General features: G+C 32.9%; 1 protein-coding gene across 35 annotated transcripts in view; it reads right to left on the bottom strand.

The window, feature by feature from the left end:
- The window catches only part of BAZ2B (bromodomain adjacent to zinc finger domain 2B), a 325060-nt gene that overhangs the window by 39204 nt on the left and 268988 nt on the right, over window positions 1–16868 (bottom strand). For all 35 annotated transcript variants that reach the window (XM_031960628.1, XM_031960627.1, XM_031960595.1 and 32 more), the window contains 3 exons: window positions 4647–4787; window positions 2023–2277; window positions 1223–1437 (listed from right to left, as the gene is read on the bottom strand). In XM_031960628.1, the coding sequence (XP_031816488.1) occupies window positions 1223–1437; window positions 2023–2277; window positions 4647–4787 (611 nt within the window). The remainder of the gene's footprint in view (window positions 1–1222; window positions 1438–2022; window positions 2278–4646; window positions 4788–16868) is intronic.

Raw genomic sequence — 16868 nt, 5'->3', positions numbered from 1 at the left:
TAAGCTGCTGTCATTTATAACACGTAACACTATATTAGAGATAAGGGACATTTACATAGCATCTGTGATGTGCCAGGAACTATACTAAGCTTAGGTAATTGTCCAAATGTAACATAATAGATGAAAAACCATGATAATGCAAAAGTGTGGATGAGAATGTATTTACACAGAAGTTTGGACTCAAAAAAGTAATATATATATTTAGCCCTGCATAATTTGATGTGATCTTTTATCTGGAAACCAAAGGATGGGTGTTGGGATGTGACTGAAATCTAAAAATCATGAATGACAAAAATAAGATAAATAGGGATTTAGTAAGATATAGAAGTGGTCTTTGAAATTTGAGAAGTTTAGAACAAGCAAAACAAAGTAATATTTAACATAATAACTTTATTATGTTAAATATTTAATAATGATAATGAACATAATGAAATTGCTTACCACAAATAAGTGGCACTGGCAGAATTAAAAATGGTTCAAACAAACTTTTGAATGACAGAGCTATAAATGCCTAATCCAAGAAACCATTATCTAAACTTCAAGGATGACGTTAAGCTAGAAAAACATTAAGGTCTTAGCTACAGAACGTTAAATGATGGTGCTAACAAAAAGAGTACTGGCCCAAATGGATCATAGCTTTGAGCAAGCAATCATGGAATTCCTGTGTTTTCAGACTTATACTTCACATTGGCAATTCCCAAGAAATGGAACATCTGAGGTTCATTGCCTCACAAGGCTTTCTTTTAATCACCTTAACAAAGCATTAATCCAAGTTATCAATAATTAGCTTAGTTATAGTACAAACTTGTTTATTACAATGACTACATAATTGAAGACAAATGAAAATAGGTGGATCCATTAAATAGACTAGTCTATTTGACAAGTTAGGAGAGCACATACAGTTTCCAGTGGGATAGAATGATCATTACAGCCATAAAATTTCATGAAACATCAAGAAAATTAAGGAATGAAGAGACAGGAGGTAAAGTTTTTCTATCTCCTAATAATGAAAGACACTACTTGGAAAAGCCAGTGTTCACAGTGAACTTAAACAGGAACATTAAATCTTATACAGTTAGTCCAAAATAATTATCTTTCAATTTTAATTCAGATTTAAAAAAAAAAAACTTTTATAAATACTATAAAGGTCAAAGAGGAAATATAAGAAATAACCAGTACAATGGATTATAAAACCACAGGAAAGTAATTAGGATACTCTCACCTTACAACACTCTTGCTACAAGCTAGTTCATTAATGAGAAAAGCAAGTACTGATGCTTTCTGAGCAGGAGTATGTGCTTGAAAAGCTTTTGTTTTTAGGCTTTCTGTAAGTTCAGTTTGTCCACAATGGGCTTCCATAAAAATCTGCAAGATCTCAGAAACATTGTCCCGGTTGACACCAACATTCAATAAGTGTTCCCCAAGAGTTGTTTTGGCCTGTAAAAGTTTAATTGTTTAATTATTCATAGCCATTTAAAAATGCAACTTTCTACAATAAACTCATCAATTTTAAAATACTTAGGATTATTATAATATATCCTGGACAGGACTGCATGTAGTGATGGGATTGAGGCAGGGGGAAAGCAAGAAACAAGAGAATAGTCTAGTACTTGTGTCTTCTTTGCACCTTCTGTGTATGTGTTTATGTGAGAGAATTCATAAGTTTCATTAAGTAGAAGTTAGAAACCTTCCATGTATGAATTTCTGGATTCACTTAATTACTCACAGTGAGTATATCCAATTCCTCATTGTCCTAGGTGCAGATACTGGCTTTTGCTAGGCACATGACATTCTATGTCTTCACACATGGGACTTCAGCCTTGTCTGAGTTCAGATATCAAGTAATTCTATAATTATTTAGCCTGTAATACTTAGTTTTCTAGGACATGGTCTTAAGACTTGTAGGAGCTAATCAAAATAGTCAATTTAAACTGATAGAATTTTTAAGGATTTTGTGTACGAGCAGGTGTGTATACATGTGTGTGTGTGTGTGTGTGTGTGTGTATGTGTGTGTGTTTTTACCTTATATCCTGTTATTAGACCTGGATCACAGACAGCAGCAGAGAGAAGCCTTACAAGTAAGTCCTGTACTTCACCCATGCTGTCTCCTATATTGAGCAATCCCTCTTGAAGAACACTCAGGTTTGGGACGTCAATGTTCACGTCGAAGCCTAGAACTTTACCAAAATTTCTTAAAAACTGTACCACCATGAGACAATCTGAAAATGTACTTCCAGAGAGAACAAGTCCTGGGATGCGCGGTAATTCTGGCAAAGGCTGGAAAAAGAAAGACAAAATCATAATCAGTGAATTTGTGTATTCTGAAGAGAAATTAGCCAGTGCTATGAAATTTGGCTTCTGTGAAGGGAACATTGAGAAATTTTTGTTCAAGTACCAGTATTTCAGTAGCCTGTGGATTGTATGAATTAAATATAGACATACTCTTATTTTCTGACTAAATAAATGAGAATAAAAATGCTGTCATCTGTCTACATAGGAAATAGTACTGTCATTCTAACTGTGATAACTGATTTGAACTATTCTGTCTACATTATTTTTTTAGGATAAGATATGTATTTTTAAAATATCTAGATTTGTATTGAGCATAATCTATGACAACAGGGTATAACAACGATCCTGTTATCCCATAAGAAAGAAAAGTTAAGCTGGCGAAAATGATGCTGGTCTTGTGAATGCTAAAGTGGAAAATGACAAAAAATACTTCCAGCAAAACTGCAGTGATTTTGATAATTAGAGCTTATAGTTAATACAAAACTAGTATTTTGTGGCCTGAAAAAAAAAAAAAAGCAGTTAACAGATATTTTTAATATTACATTACACAAAGGAACTTAAAATATGACTCAAGGTAGGTGTTCTTAACCTGAAGTTTGTGAATTTGTTTTTTAAATTCGTTGGTAAATGTAGTTCAATAATTGATTTGCTGATAATTCTCCTTTTGATTTTATGTATTTAAAAATGCTATTCTGAGAAGGGATCCATAGTTTGCACCAGGCTGCCAAAGGTCTATGACAAAGAAAGTTAAGAAGCCTTATTCTAATGAATCACTACTTCCCAGATAGTTATAAAAACAGCAGTAAAATAAAATATTTGTTAAAAGGAGTGCCTGCTGAACTGGAATGTTTATGTTTTTATGTCTCTGAGAGAGATGGAGTTTTTGGAGTCTATAAAAGCAGACCACAAGTCCTAACAAGCTCTGCTAAGGAAAAAAATTTTGAATACTATTTCAGTGTTAGACTATGTATGTGTTTATTCATGGATGAGTTAAATTTCCTAAGGTTCATCATGAAAAGACTGGCTATCACATGGTGACTTTTTAAAAGACCTGCTGAAGTCCACAGGTAAAGTTTTAGTATATGTTGGTGAAGTAACTGCCTACATCTGATGAAATAATAGTTCTTTGAATACTGATGTATTCAAGGATTTACTATTCATATTTCAGATGAACATCATGTAAAGATATAATGGAAGGAAAAACATTACAATCATCTATTCTAAGATCACATATCTCTGGAATTCAAAAGAAAAATACCTCTTTATGAATTATTGCCAAGACATAAGTTGTTATTTCTGCAAGATGTCTACATAATGTTATATAAAACCCTATCAGTTTTCAAGATGACAAGTGGTTATCCTCTGATGTTCTATTTAGAAATTTTAGTTTATCAAATTTAAATTTCTTTGAAGGTTGAAACAAGAACAAATATGGATTTACAAGTTGGATGGACATAAATAAGGACTGCTTAACTTTAAGGGCAATAAATCATAACAGCAAGGAAGTCATGGACCACAAGTCTTTGGAAATCTTCAAGAAAAGTTCATCTATTTGACCTGAATATTTACCTGCCTTCGAAGGAAAGGGAACGACCTAATCACATCTTGAGATAACTTCTGATCCAACTATTTTATATATCTATCTTGGGGGCTTCTATGTATTTAACATATTTCTTGTAATCTCATATGGATGTAAATTATCAAACAATATAATCTCTGAAAAGTCCAGTTTGAGGATTATTCAAAAGGCAATAAAGTGACAAATGATGACTGTGAGTAGGCCCTGTCATGATGTAAAAAGTGGTATAAAAGTCATTATTAAAGAAATACTGAGAAAAAGAGATGTGAGCTAATCATGTGAGAGCAAAGAATATCACTGACATTACAATTGTGTCATAAAAATCTCTTGAGGAAGATTTATGGGAGAACATGGACAAAAATTATATAGAATGAAAAGATTTTTGGCATGAGATATATTGTGATGATGGGAATATCTACACTGATGATAGAAATGAATGAAGTCACAGATCCATCAAAGTAGCTTCTGTGTTGGTTTTTGAAACATTACTACTTTGAAGTGATGGGATAGTTTTTCTAGGGAGATTCTAGAACAAGTGAGACTTGACCCCTCCAAATGCTATGTAATGCTGAAAATAAAAGGTAAACACTCCAAAAAAAGTGAATTCCTAAAAAAGCCTGCTTACATCTCAAAGTCCAACCATAAGTCCAATCATATGAGCTTCTACCTAGTTAAGGAGGATATTTTAAATGGGCAATTTAGAGTAAAAAAGTGGGGGCAAGAAAATGGAGAAGAGGTCATATAATTTTTTAATAGGTAACATGATAAAAATTACCTTTTGGTCTGCTAAGCACATATCTTCATTAGGCTTCTTTAGTTCCTTTGCCATTTCTAATTCTAATCTTCGTTGTTCTAGTTTGCGTTCTTTATTTAACCTTTTTTCATCACGTTTTTCTTGCTTCAGTCTTTCTTTTTCCTTAAGAAAAAAAAATGTATTTCCCTTAACATAATTATGTACATTTGAAAAAGCTCCAATGAAAATGAAGAGGGACCCATAGAATATATAAACTTTTGTAAATTCTTGGCTTGTGGAACTTGAGACAGGAAGGCTGGCAACCACTTTAACACTTAGTTTTCTCCATTGTAACATGGGAATAATGATGTTCATACTATTTAACTCTCAAGGTTTTAGGAAATGGGCTTTATAAATCACAAAGTAATTTATAAATAATGAATGTGAATACTGTTATTAATTTCATAAACAAAAGCACAGATCAAATTCCTCTTAGGAGATTTATTTATGAGATCTGAAGAGTAATTATGATTTCATGTTAGACACGATCTTTTATGCTTCAAATTAAGACTCATAAGATATCTTTGTCTATTAGATGTAGTCTGCCTTGATAAGGCCCTTGAGACCCACTCTATATCCCATTCCTCTAAATACAACAAAAGTAAAGCCAAGGCATACATCAAAATTGATATAAAGAATTCCACTACTATAGAGTATTGTAACATCAATGATATGAGTATTCACTCCAATAATGCAACTCACCCAGTTTAATAAAAGCAATAAATAATGTATACAGCACTTTAAAGTTGACAAATCTCTCTTGAAATATCTCATAACAATCCTGGTAAGTAGTTGCTATTGTTATCCACATTGTAGAGATGGGAAAACTGAAGCAGACAGAGGTTAAACTGAGAGCTTATTTTTGAGATATAATTTGAACTTAGGCCATTCTGACTCCAATTGTGCCATCTAGCTGCCAAAGTAACTCTACTTTGACCTTCTGTAAATTCTTCCGCGGATTCAACATACAAGGCCCATACAAAATGCTAGGTACTTTTCTCAAGAATACCAAAATTCATATAACAGATTGTCTACTGGTTATCCCTCAATCTATGAATATATCTTCTTTTTTTATGTGCTTTTCACACAGAGAAATTTATATGTTTCTCTGATGACAATTTCTATTTCTGATGTCATCCTCAGGTTAATTCCTCATATGCAATATGTTTCAAGTTATTCAATCCTGATATAAATTTCTCGATAGTCCTTTGGATGATCCCCAGCACTAATTCTTCAGACACTATAGTATTCTATGGGCTTGCTGCCATAGTACATTATCAGAAGAATATTTGTGTTGAAAAGAAATATCTCTGTTTTAAAGAAAAGCAGGGAGTTATTAAAAACACTCCTTCAATTTCCCAAAGGCAACTCAATCCATTAAATTCTGGGCTCAGCTTCCCATTCATTTGAAGTGGCTTTCCAAAACTTAGATATTGATGGACAAGTTCTGTAAGTCATAACCTATACAATAGACATTTTCATCTACTTATTTCCTATGTGGATAGTTAAAGGCAGATCCATTTGAATAACTATAGTTCTTATGTTAAAAGCTCTGGAATATTCTGTTTTAATGCATTCAACACAATGTCATTCTCACAACAATCCTGACAACAACCTTGTGAGGAAATTTCTATCGTCATGCCCAAGTAAAATAGACAGAAATCAAATGACTTGATGAAGGTCACATAGCTAGTAAATGTTTGATGCCACATTTGGTCTCAGATCTTAACAGCAGGCTCTATGCCATCCAGCTGCCTTTTGAGTTTTGAGTAAGTCAGATTCAATTTATTTTAACTGCATATTGTCTCCTTCCTTTACCTTTATTTTCTAGTTTTGTATTAATTTTGACCTTTATAGTAGCAATTTAATGAAGACATCTGATTCAGAAATGATACCCATGTTAATTTTATTAGACAAAACAATTTCTTTTTCTTTTTTTTGGTAATGCTACTTTATCATTGCCACATCTAGCACCCCAGTTTTCTTCTTGGGAAAAAAAATTTATTCATGTATATAGGCATAAAGTTTCTGTATATTCTACAACTTTGAATAAAAATAACAAAGTCTCTATTTCTTCACAGAATCTCAGTAACTTCTCATTTTGTTCATCAGATGCTTCCACATGAACCACACTTACTTTCATGATAAGTTTTCTGCAAATACTTTTCATGAACAACGTAATATACAATCACCAAATGCCCCTTCAAATTATGTTTCTTATTGCCTATGGATATGTGCTCAAACCAAATCTGCCAAATCACCGATTTCCCCATGACTAGAAACTGAGACAATCAAAGTAGTTTCTGCTCCAACTTTCTGTCAGAGCTTACCTTCATGCTGCTGGAATATGCCACCTCTATTATTGTACCTTGAAATATTAACTGACGATAGTACCTTTTCAGCATGATAGAACCTATCAGGTTCAGAACCCATAGTTACCTACAAAATTGAGGCATAATAAAAAGTAAATCTGACTCACTCCCTGCATTACATGTTGACTTCTACTTGAGAAGGGAAGGAAAAAAATAGGAAAGTGAAAAAGGCAAAATCTCAGAATTTACTGTTAAATACTCCACTCTGTTGCTTATTACTCAGAGATATATTCCTCAAATTGCCTCCCCCTCAAGTATCATCATTGTGCCCTCTCCTCCCCATTCCCTGTTATTTCCCCTAAACTCACTATTTCTATCCTTCATCCTCTTTCTTTACTAGATTAACTAGATTAATATAAAAGGGTTTGGTATAAATTTTGTTTAAATTCACATCTAGGTACTAGAAATGCTGCAAATACCGTTTCTGGACATTTTTTTCCCAGAAGCTATTATGCCAGTTATTTTATGCTAAAGTTTTTACTAATTGTGAACTTAGAAAATCTAGAAAGCTTGAAGGGGCAGAGTTTATGCATGTTTTAAGCTCAGAATTTGTCAGCCCAGGTGACAGATGCTCAAACCATTTGAGCCCTAGTACCATAGCTTTAGAGTTAGAAGGACTCTAGAGCATATTATTTATTTTAACTCTCTCATTTTAACAAGGAAGAAATGGAAGGTGAGAGACATTAATTGACTTGCCCAAGTAGATATTAATGCTTACAACTAAGGATCCCATAAAGAATTAACGCAAGTTCTTCATTTTCAGAAATAATGTAATACTGTTCAGTCTTTAAGTGCATGAACAAAGAACTTTTTTGAAAAGAGGAAAGATTTCATGTGGCTCCTAAGTGGTTGCCTAACATTCATATCTAAAAAAAACTTGGCTTCTTTTCAGATTCTTTTGTATGAGTTGCCAATATTTATATAAATATGTATGCAAACAAGGTTTATATATGACTTTAAAAGACTTTTCTGAGAGGAGTACATTTCTCATTCTATGAATTTCTCAAACTATTAATTTTGAGAATGAGAATTACTCTAGTCTTTGCTAGCAGGGAAAATAGCATTAACCCAACTTGGGCTTAAGTTTTGCTGTATGCTCTTTCCTCTCTTAATCATCTGCATGCAAGGACAAGAATTTTTTGGAATTGAAAAATTGGGGGAATCCAAACTCCAGAGGAATAGTTAGTTGGCAAAGAACCTTTTTATCAATGGTCTCTAGACCTCTTTGACCATGTACCCCTAAGTAATTTATTTTGTACAACCTACCCCAAAATATATATTTATTACACATATCTATAAACTGAACTGATAATATTAAATTAGAAATTTTAAAAGCATGAGATTAAATATTGTTAATGCTATCAACAATTTTAAAAAAACCTTAATTTATCATGAAAATATTATTATAGTAAGAGTAATGTGATTGAACAAGCTTCATTAGTTTTGAAAAACTAGATTTAACACTTTGTGATACAGAGATTCTAAGATCTAGTATGAAGTCCAGTCATTCTGTAATGCATTTGAATGGGTGTCCTAGGTGGAAAAGATATGAAGCCATAAATCATGATACTTATTTTTCAATTCTATAAAATATGCAAAGGATTTTATTGAAACTAGCTAAAAAAATTTTCCATCTTCGCTGATGAGGTTTTCTTATAAACTAACAGGAAATAGTCAATTACTTCAGAATCTATAACCCCAAATGGTGTCACCACGACATGAACAACAACAACAAAAAAATCATTAGAAAGCATTTTTTTTAAAATATTTTCAACAAATGATTTTTAAAGACAACTGAAACTCTTAATTGGAAAAAAAAAAATTAATAACAACTTTGAAAATTCTAAGGCCAGAGTTTTTAAGGGTGAAAATATGAGAAATCTTAGAGGTGACACACACTGTTTTCATCAACAGTCTTGGTACCATTTGAAACTTTGCCCGAAAGACTCTAACTGCAATCCTTCACCCAGCAATAACACAGACCTATAAGTACAAGAATATTTATGGTAGCTCTTTTTGTGGTGGCAAAGAATTGGAATTGAAGGTATAACCATCAACGAAAAAAATGGCTGAACAAATTGTGGTATACGATTGTGATGAAATACTATTTTGTTATAAGAACTAAAAAGCAGTATGCTTTCAGAAAACCTTAGAAGACTTCAAAAGTGAGTAGTATAGGAAAATGTTGTACATATTAACAGCAATATCATGATCAACTGTCAATGACTGCTATTTTCAGCAACACAGCAATCTAAGAATTTTTAACAACTTCAAATGAAAAAATGCTATCTGCTCCCAAAAAAAGAACAGATAGAATCTGAATGCAGATCAAAGCATACATTCTTTTAAAATTTATTTTTCTTGAGTTTTTTTTTTTGGAGGGGGGGAGAGTGAGGAGCCTTTATTTTATTTTTTATTTTATTTTTCCTCTATTTATTTTTTAAATAACTTTTTATTGACAGAGAGCCTTTATTTTCTTTTACAATTAATATGGAAACACATTTTGCATACCTGCACACAGATAGCCTTTATCAAACTGTCTTCTCAATTAGGAGTAAGGGTAGGAAAGAAGAGAATTTGGAACTCAAAAAAATTTACAAATGAATATTAAAAATTTTTACATTAATTTGGAAAACAAACTTTTTGAAGTTTTGCTATCTAATATCTTTGTACTACTACCAGCTAATATCTCAAGGCATAATATTTAAGGTGCTCTGTGAATGTCAATAGATATAAATTTCATTTGAAATAATCTTCCTGGTAATTTTGACTTTCTTGGACAGCCTTCTTGCCAGATGTAATTACATAGCAAATGTTTTTCCATCATAATGTGAGTTATGAAGGAGCTATATGATAAAAAGAGTCAGCCCTTCCACATTCTTGTTCACTTATGCTTACAAAATCTGTAGTTTCTTTTTAGAACACTTGTCAATTCTGTAATGAACAATTTAGTGGAAACTATACAATGTAATCTGCAAAGCCACTTAATTGAATATACAAAATTATAATACATTGTAATGCACTCACTGTGATCTATGAAATTGAGTGAAACTAATATATAGTAAATGATTAATAAATGCTTTTTGATTGATTGTCAATCCCTCCTGATGGTAGAATTCTTGCTTTTCTTCAAATTACTTCAAATATCATATAGGATTCATGATCATCTAACATACAAAGTGGGGCTAGTCAATATATACATTAAATATAAGTTTATTTTTAGATAGCAATAGAAAAAGTTATGTATACCCTACTCTGAAGTTCTTTGCGGATGACTATAAAGTAATCACTTGTAGAAGATTAAAATGAGAGGCATATTGAATATATACTCTAAACAAGAGTAATAGAGATTTAAGATCTAAGGACCCAGAAGTTCAAAAGTTCACACTGAAGCCTCAAGTATGATAGCTAAGAGAATATTCTAAAGATCTGAGTGTCTAGGCTAAGAAACCTCACTGGATATAAAATCCTGTGTTATCCAGAACTTTGAAAAGTATAGGCAAAAAACTAAGGGGAAAAATATAGAAAGTTCTCTCTCTGATACCTAAAGGATTTAAATAGGGGCTGCTGCTTTTCTGAAAGAAAATAGTTCCAGGCCTTTACACTTGAAAAGAAAACAAAACAACTCAAACCAGAATAGATTATTGTGGAGGTTCTCATGAGAACCTTACTTTAAAGTTAATTTCAACTTAAGCTAGAAGGCAAAAGTAGAAAGCATCTCCACAAGTACTTGCTCAATGATATCTGACAGTAGCTATATTTCTAGAGGAACAGTATCTGATAGAGACCAAGTCAAGTTCATAAATGTATGTAGAATAAATAAATGCCATTCCTGGAGTGAGGAAGACCTGAGTTCAAACTAACCTCAGACACTTAATAGCTGTGTGATTCTGGGCAAATCACTTCACCTTATTTGCTTCAATCTCCTCATCTGTAAAATGAGCTGGAGAAACAAATGTTTCCAGTATCTCTGCCAAGAGATACCCTAGATGGGAGTCATATAGAGAGTTGAGTGTGAATGAAATGGCTGAACAACCAAAAAACCACAGGTTTTGGCAATGAGAGAGCATTCACTGTTGGAGGGAAATGTAAAAAGGCTTCATGTGGAAGGGGGTGCTTGAGTATCTTAAGGAAAAAGGGGATTCTATATGTAGAGGGGAAGAGAGAGTAGAACTCAGAAACTGGGAACCCCCAGCATAAACATGCTCAAACATAAACATACATCCATACATAAATTTTATACACATATACATATATGTTATCCTAAGAGTGGAAAATAATGTAAAAGTCTTCATTTTTCTTTCATGAAAGGATTATTTAGATAAAATATCTTAAATGAAAATGAAAGTCATCATTAGAGTTGAGTACACAAGGTCATTGTAGGGAAATGATAAATAGTAAAGTAGTAAATGAATTGTTCCTATTATTATTCTATGAAAAAAGAATCTCTTATGTACCACAGTGTTATTATAATAAAAAAAATTGTGACAGAACAAAACTCAGATGGCTTTGAGCTATTATTGTAAAGGTTTACAACTTAGGGGACCAGGAAATTTGGGGGCAAGCTATTTCCCTTCCTTTTTTGCATTTTATAATTCTATTGGGTGCCTTACAAGTTTGTTCTGGGCATAATTAGAAGTGAAAATACATTTCTTATGACAGCAACTTGTACTTAATTTTAAAAGGCATAAATATAATTTAAGAGGCACAGGATTACTTCAGGCTACCAGCAGAATAAAAGTGTAAATGAGATTATTAAAACAGGAACTATTTCTAGAAGACAGATACAAGGAGGGAAACAAGTTAAGGGCATATATTGATATATGTTGAATTTACCTAGGACTGAACAAGCACAGCTGATTTTTAGTGTACTTCATTTTTCTATTTATTAATATGATATATGTAAAAAATTAATGTCTTATTAATTAAAAATTAATGTTTTATAATGTTTTATAAGATACATTTTCATAACTCTGTATATGAAAAAGACTACTAAAATATAGCCACAAATACTTATTAAACTTTCTATGTTACTTGTTTTTATTTTTAACTTACATAAATTTATCTTTCAGTACTATGCTAATTATATTATACCAAGTAACTTTTCAAATTAAATTACTCATGAACTGAAAGATTCTTAACATATAAAAATTTAAGGATCCTGTATGCCTCAGTGAAAAGTAGATTTGCTTATGTACAAATATCTGTGTAGTGTAACAGTATTTTCTCTAAGAAAGGACTGCCATAAATCCAAAATGATGAAATATTCTTATCCCTCGAGTCACTGGGGGGCTGTGAATTTCCTTCTGTTTTCAAACTGCTTATTAGATGGCTTCTGTAAGCTCAAGTACTGTCTTCTAGATTATGGTTATGTCTACTAAAATGCTGACATAGTCATTTTGTGAGAGATACATGTTTAACAATCTTTTGTTGTTTATTGGGCCTTAGGGAAACATAAAGAACTCTACTACAATTACTCTAGTCTGTTACTCAGTTTACACGAATAAAGAGATTACAAAATCTGTGCACGACATAATTACCAGTCTTTATAGATGAAATTAAGATTCCCGACCTATTGTAACTTTCCCTACAACTATCTGTTCAAATCACCAAGTGTTCACGGATTATTAAGAAATAAGTCATATGTCAAATCACTTGAATTATGCTAAAAAAGTATGTTATCTTTTATCCACACAGTCAAAAACAATTAGCTATTTTTACAACGATTAAAAATGACATTAAGACTGAGGTTCACAGCTACGCCCAGCGAAAGAACTCTGGGAGATGACTAAAAACCATTACATTGAATTCCCAATCCCTATATTTATGCCCACCTGCATTTTTGATTTCCTTCACAAGCTAATTGTACAATATTTCAGAGTCTGATTCTTTTTGTACAGCAAAATAACGGTTTGGTCATGTATACTTATTGTGTATCTAATTTATACTTTAATATATTTAACATCTACTGGTCATCCTGCCATCTGGGGGAGGGGGTGGGGGGTAAGAGGTGAAAAATTGGAACAAGAAGTTTGGCAATTGTTGATGCTGTAAAGTTACCCATGCATATAACCTGTAAATAAAAGGCTATTAAAAAAAAAAAAAAAAAAAAAGACTGAGGTTCATTAATACATTTAAAACTAACTTTTGATAAAAAAAAAAAAAAACAACCCAGCATGACAAGAGAACCAAAGAGAATTTAGTTATTTTTGACAAGATTTTCATATAAGGAAAAAAAACTAAAGATATAATTCTATTTTGTAAATACTGATTTAGGGACAAATTAGAGAAGGTAGTAAATAATTTATAATATTTCTTTTATTATGTAAAAACACCTAAGAGGTATCCTGCTAGAATTCTTTATATCTTTATGGATACTGTTATGGTTAATTGGGTATACCTACAAAAGATCATCAGGATAGGTAGGTGGTTAAGTAGAACACAGGGTCAGAATTTGGCTTTATTTGACCTTAGATTACTACTAGCTTTATGATTTTGGAAAAGCCACTTAATTCCTATCAACTAGAGAAGTAAAGGGCAATTTGCCAAGAAAACCCCATGGACAGTTGATCTACAGTTGTCATTAAAATAAAGATACAACTGAACAAAGGAACAACAAATAATCAATTAAGGCATTCATGAATAGTTTTTAGTAACAGAAAAGGTATTGCCATTTGTCATTTCTGCTTCATACCTACTCCTACAAACAATTTTGGATCAAAACCACAGATCTGACCATGCCAGTCCTTTGCTCAAGAAGCCTTGGTGGCTCCCTCTCAAGATTAAATACAATCGGCTCTGTTCGGCATTTAAAACCTTTCACAATATGGCTCTAATCTATTTTCTCAGATATGACTAGATATTACTCTTCTTCATTGATTTCCAACTAATTGGGTTTTATTGTTTCCTGTATACAACAACCCAATACCTGGCGCATAATAGGCATATGTTTGTTCAATTGAATTGAATCAAGGAATTAAAGAGAAAGAGATTCAGAGACATACATTTTATATTAAGTAATTCAGCCCTCTAAGGAGTTTAACTAAATTTAACCTAAAGTATTATTTATGAGCTGGTCTAACAAAGCTTTCTAGCTCTGTTATTATACAATTCTGGGTATTTAACTTAAACTACTCTGATTAGTAGAAGGAAGGCAGTGGTTTTGTAGGTGTGCCCATTCTGATTTTATATTCTTTTCACTTGTAATTAGAGAAGACATAGGGTTTAGTTTCATGTGTCACTCATGACACATGCTAGCTATAAAATATGGACTGGGGTTGCACTTGTGATTTCATTAATACAGGGAACTCTCAGTTGAGGGAATTCTCAGTTGAGGAAACTCTCTTCACCACCATATATTTTATTCTAGTTTCATAGACCACTCAGAATTTAAGTGCCAGGGTCACAGAGCCTTAAGAGTGGCCTTCCTGACTTCAAGACCAGCTCTCTATCCATTACACCATGAGGCCTCTCTGTGACAGAGAGAGGAATCAATAGAAACATATTTTTATTTTTGCTCTTATTCATGCTCTCAAGGGCCAAGGAGTACTTTTAAATCGCTAGCTCTTTAAATGCAGCCTTGGGACTGGAAAAGATTGAAGAGCATCTTTAGGCCTCACAGGCTTATGCTTTATGCTTGGCATGGGCATCATAACATAACATAACATAACATACTGAACATAAGGCCTTTTGAAGTCTCAGATCATGTAGTATGTGTCTTGAATAAACCAAAGAGGCTAGAGTGAAGGGTACCATGCAGGTACTTGGATGCAGATGGTACTGGAAAAGATGGAGAAGTAGCGCTCTAATTTCAGCAATTCACTAAATAGGGAATGTTCATTTGGCGCTGGTACAGTAACTGAATAGTGGACTATAATCTTTATAAATATACAAAGACATGAGTTCTACTGCTGTTCTCTGATGAGATATCAATGATGTCCAACCTACATGATTTTCTAGGTATAATACCACAATGAGCTCAGATGTCTTGGGTTAGGGAGGGTCAATTATTTGAAAATTTATCATAGGGAATTAGCTTACCAGATATGGAAAGTCAGGTTACTATATATTTTAAAATTCAATATAAGGAAATTCATCCTGGGGCAATTCCCCATCAATACCATGAATATGAGAAAGCATTCATTGACTCCTTCCCTTTTATTAAGCATCAGAGAACTCGTAGAGAAAAATCTTTTTACATATAATGGGAACATCCATTACTCATCTCTTTTTAAATATCAGGGATAAATCCAGTGAATATAATGAATGTGCAGAAAATCTTCAGCCAAAGCTTAAACTTTGCTAAGTATTACATAATTCATAATGGAAGGAAACCATAGTGGAAAGTGAATTTAACAAATGTGAAAAAGATTTCGCTCTTCAGCTCTCATTTATCATTACAAAATTGAGATGTATAGACATGATAAAGAAACTATAAGAATGAGACAAATGTGAAAACTTTTGTTTATACACATAAGTGCCTTTGTGCTGGGAAGTATACTAAGATGATCATATATACTGAGAGACTTGTAGACAACCCCAAGAGAATATAAGCTCCTTGAAAGCAAATCTCTGATACACAGTAACCACTTAAAAAATGCTTGTTGAATTGAATGCAAATGGCTGACAAATGACCAGAAGATTGGCTCTGAGAGTGGTTGATGTGTTTCATGTTATGATTGTTACATATTATCTAGTTTTACAGTACATGAAGAGGAGAACAGTATCAAAAAGAATATTAGAAATAGGGGCAGCTAGGTGGTACAGTGGATAGAGCACCAGCTTTGAAATCAGAAGGAGCTGAGTTCAAATCTGACCACAGACACTTCCTAACTGTGGAAGAAGAGAGCCAGGTGCTAGGAAGAGCAATTGCTTCTTGATTTCTTCCAACAATGACAAAGAAATTTTGAGTCTTCTATGTTACTAAGTCTAAAACCAGAGGGAAATCAATAGCTTTAATTACAATGGAAAATTAAGTGGTATAGAGGATTAATAGCAGAAGTTATAGAAAGCTTTTTTGTAGGAAGGAGGAAAGAGAACAAGAATTCTGAGAAGCAGAGATGAAGGGATATATTCCAATTATGGGAGATGGAGCAAGATTTCAGGGAACATGGTATGTTTTAGGTGGAACACTGGAGGGGAGAAATGGGGAATAAGGCTGGGAGAGTTGATGAAAGCCCAATTATAGAGAGACTTTAACACAAATCTGAGGGATCTGTGTTTTATCCTACGGGCAGTGGGGAGCCATTTAAAGTTTTTCAGGGAAAAAAAAGTGATATAGGCAGACCTGTGCCTTTGTTGCTGTTATTAGGAGAATTCTTTCATCAGTTTTGCAGTGAGTGAAAGCTACTTGAAGTCAGACCGTTTTTCATCTTGCCCTTTTCTCCCCAGAACCCTGCAGCATAGTTTGGTTGTTTGGGGCCACTTGGCTTGGAATGTGAAATGAAGACAGAAGATCAATTAGGACCAATTATCATAGTAAAATAATTTAGATGAGGATTTATGGTACACATATTATTGATGAGAGTGGTGGTGATATGAGAAAAGAGTCTCATATGAGAGATGATGTTTAGAAGGACAGTGTAAGTATATAGTTATTAAGGGAAGACTGACTCAAGGATGACTCAAAAGTTTCTGAATCTAGTTCACCGAAAGAATAGTAATGCTCTCTATACATATCAGGAAATTTATAAGGGTAAAGTTGGAGTGGAAGACAATAAGTTCTCTTTGAGACATTGAGCTTGAGATAACTATAGAATTATCCAGGAATCAAAATACAGATGATAATTAATAAAAGAGCTTAGGACTGAAAATACAGATTTGGGAACCTGTA

The sequence above is a fragment of the Sarcophilus harrisii genome, chromosome 3 (assembly GCF_902635505.1).
Source record: "Sarcophilus harrisii chromosome 3, mSarHar1.11, whole genome shotgun sequence".
NCBI lineage: Eukaryota > Metazoa > Chordata > Mammalia > Dasyuromorphia > Dasyuridae > Sarcophilus > Sarcophilus harrisii.
Note: the sequence above shows the minus strand (reverse complement) of the source record. Positions and strands in the feature narration are given on the sequence as shown.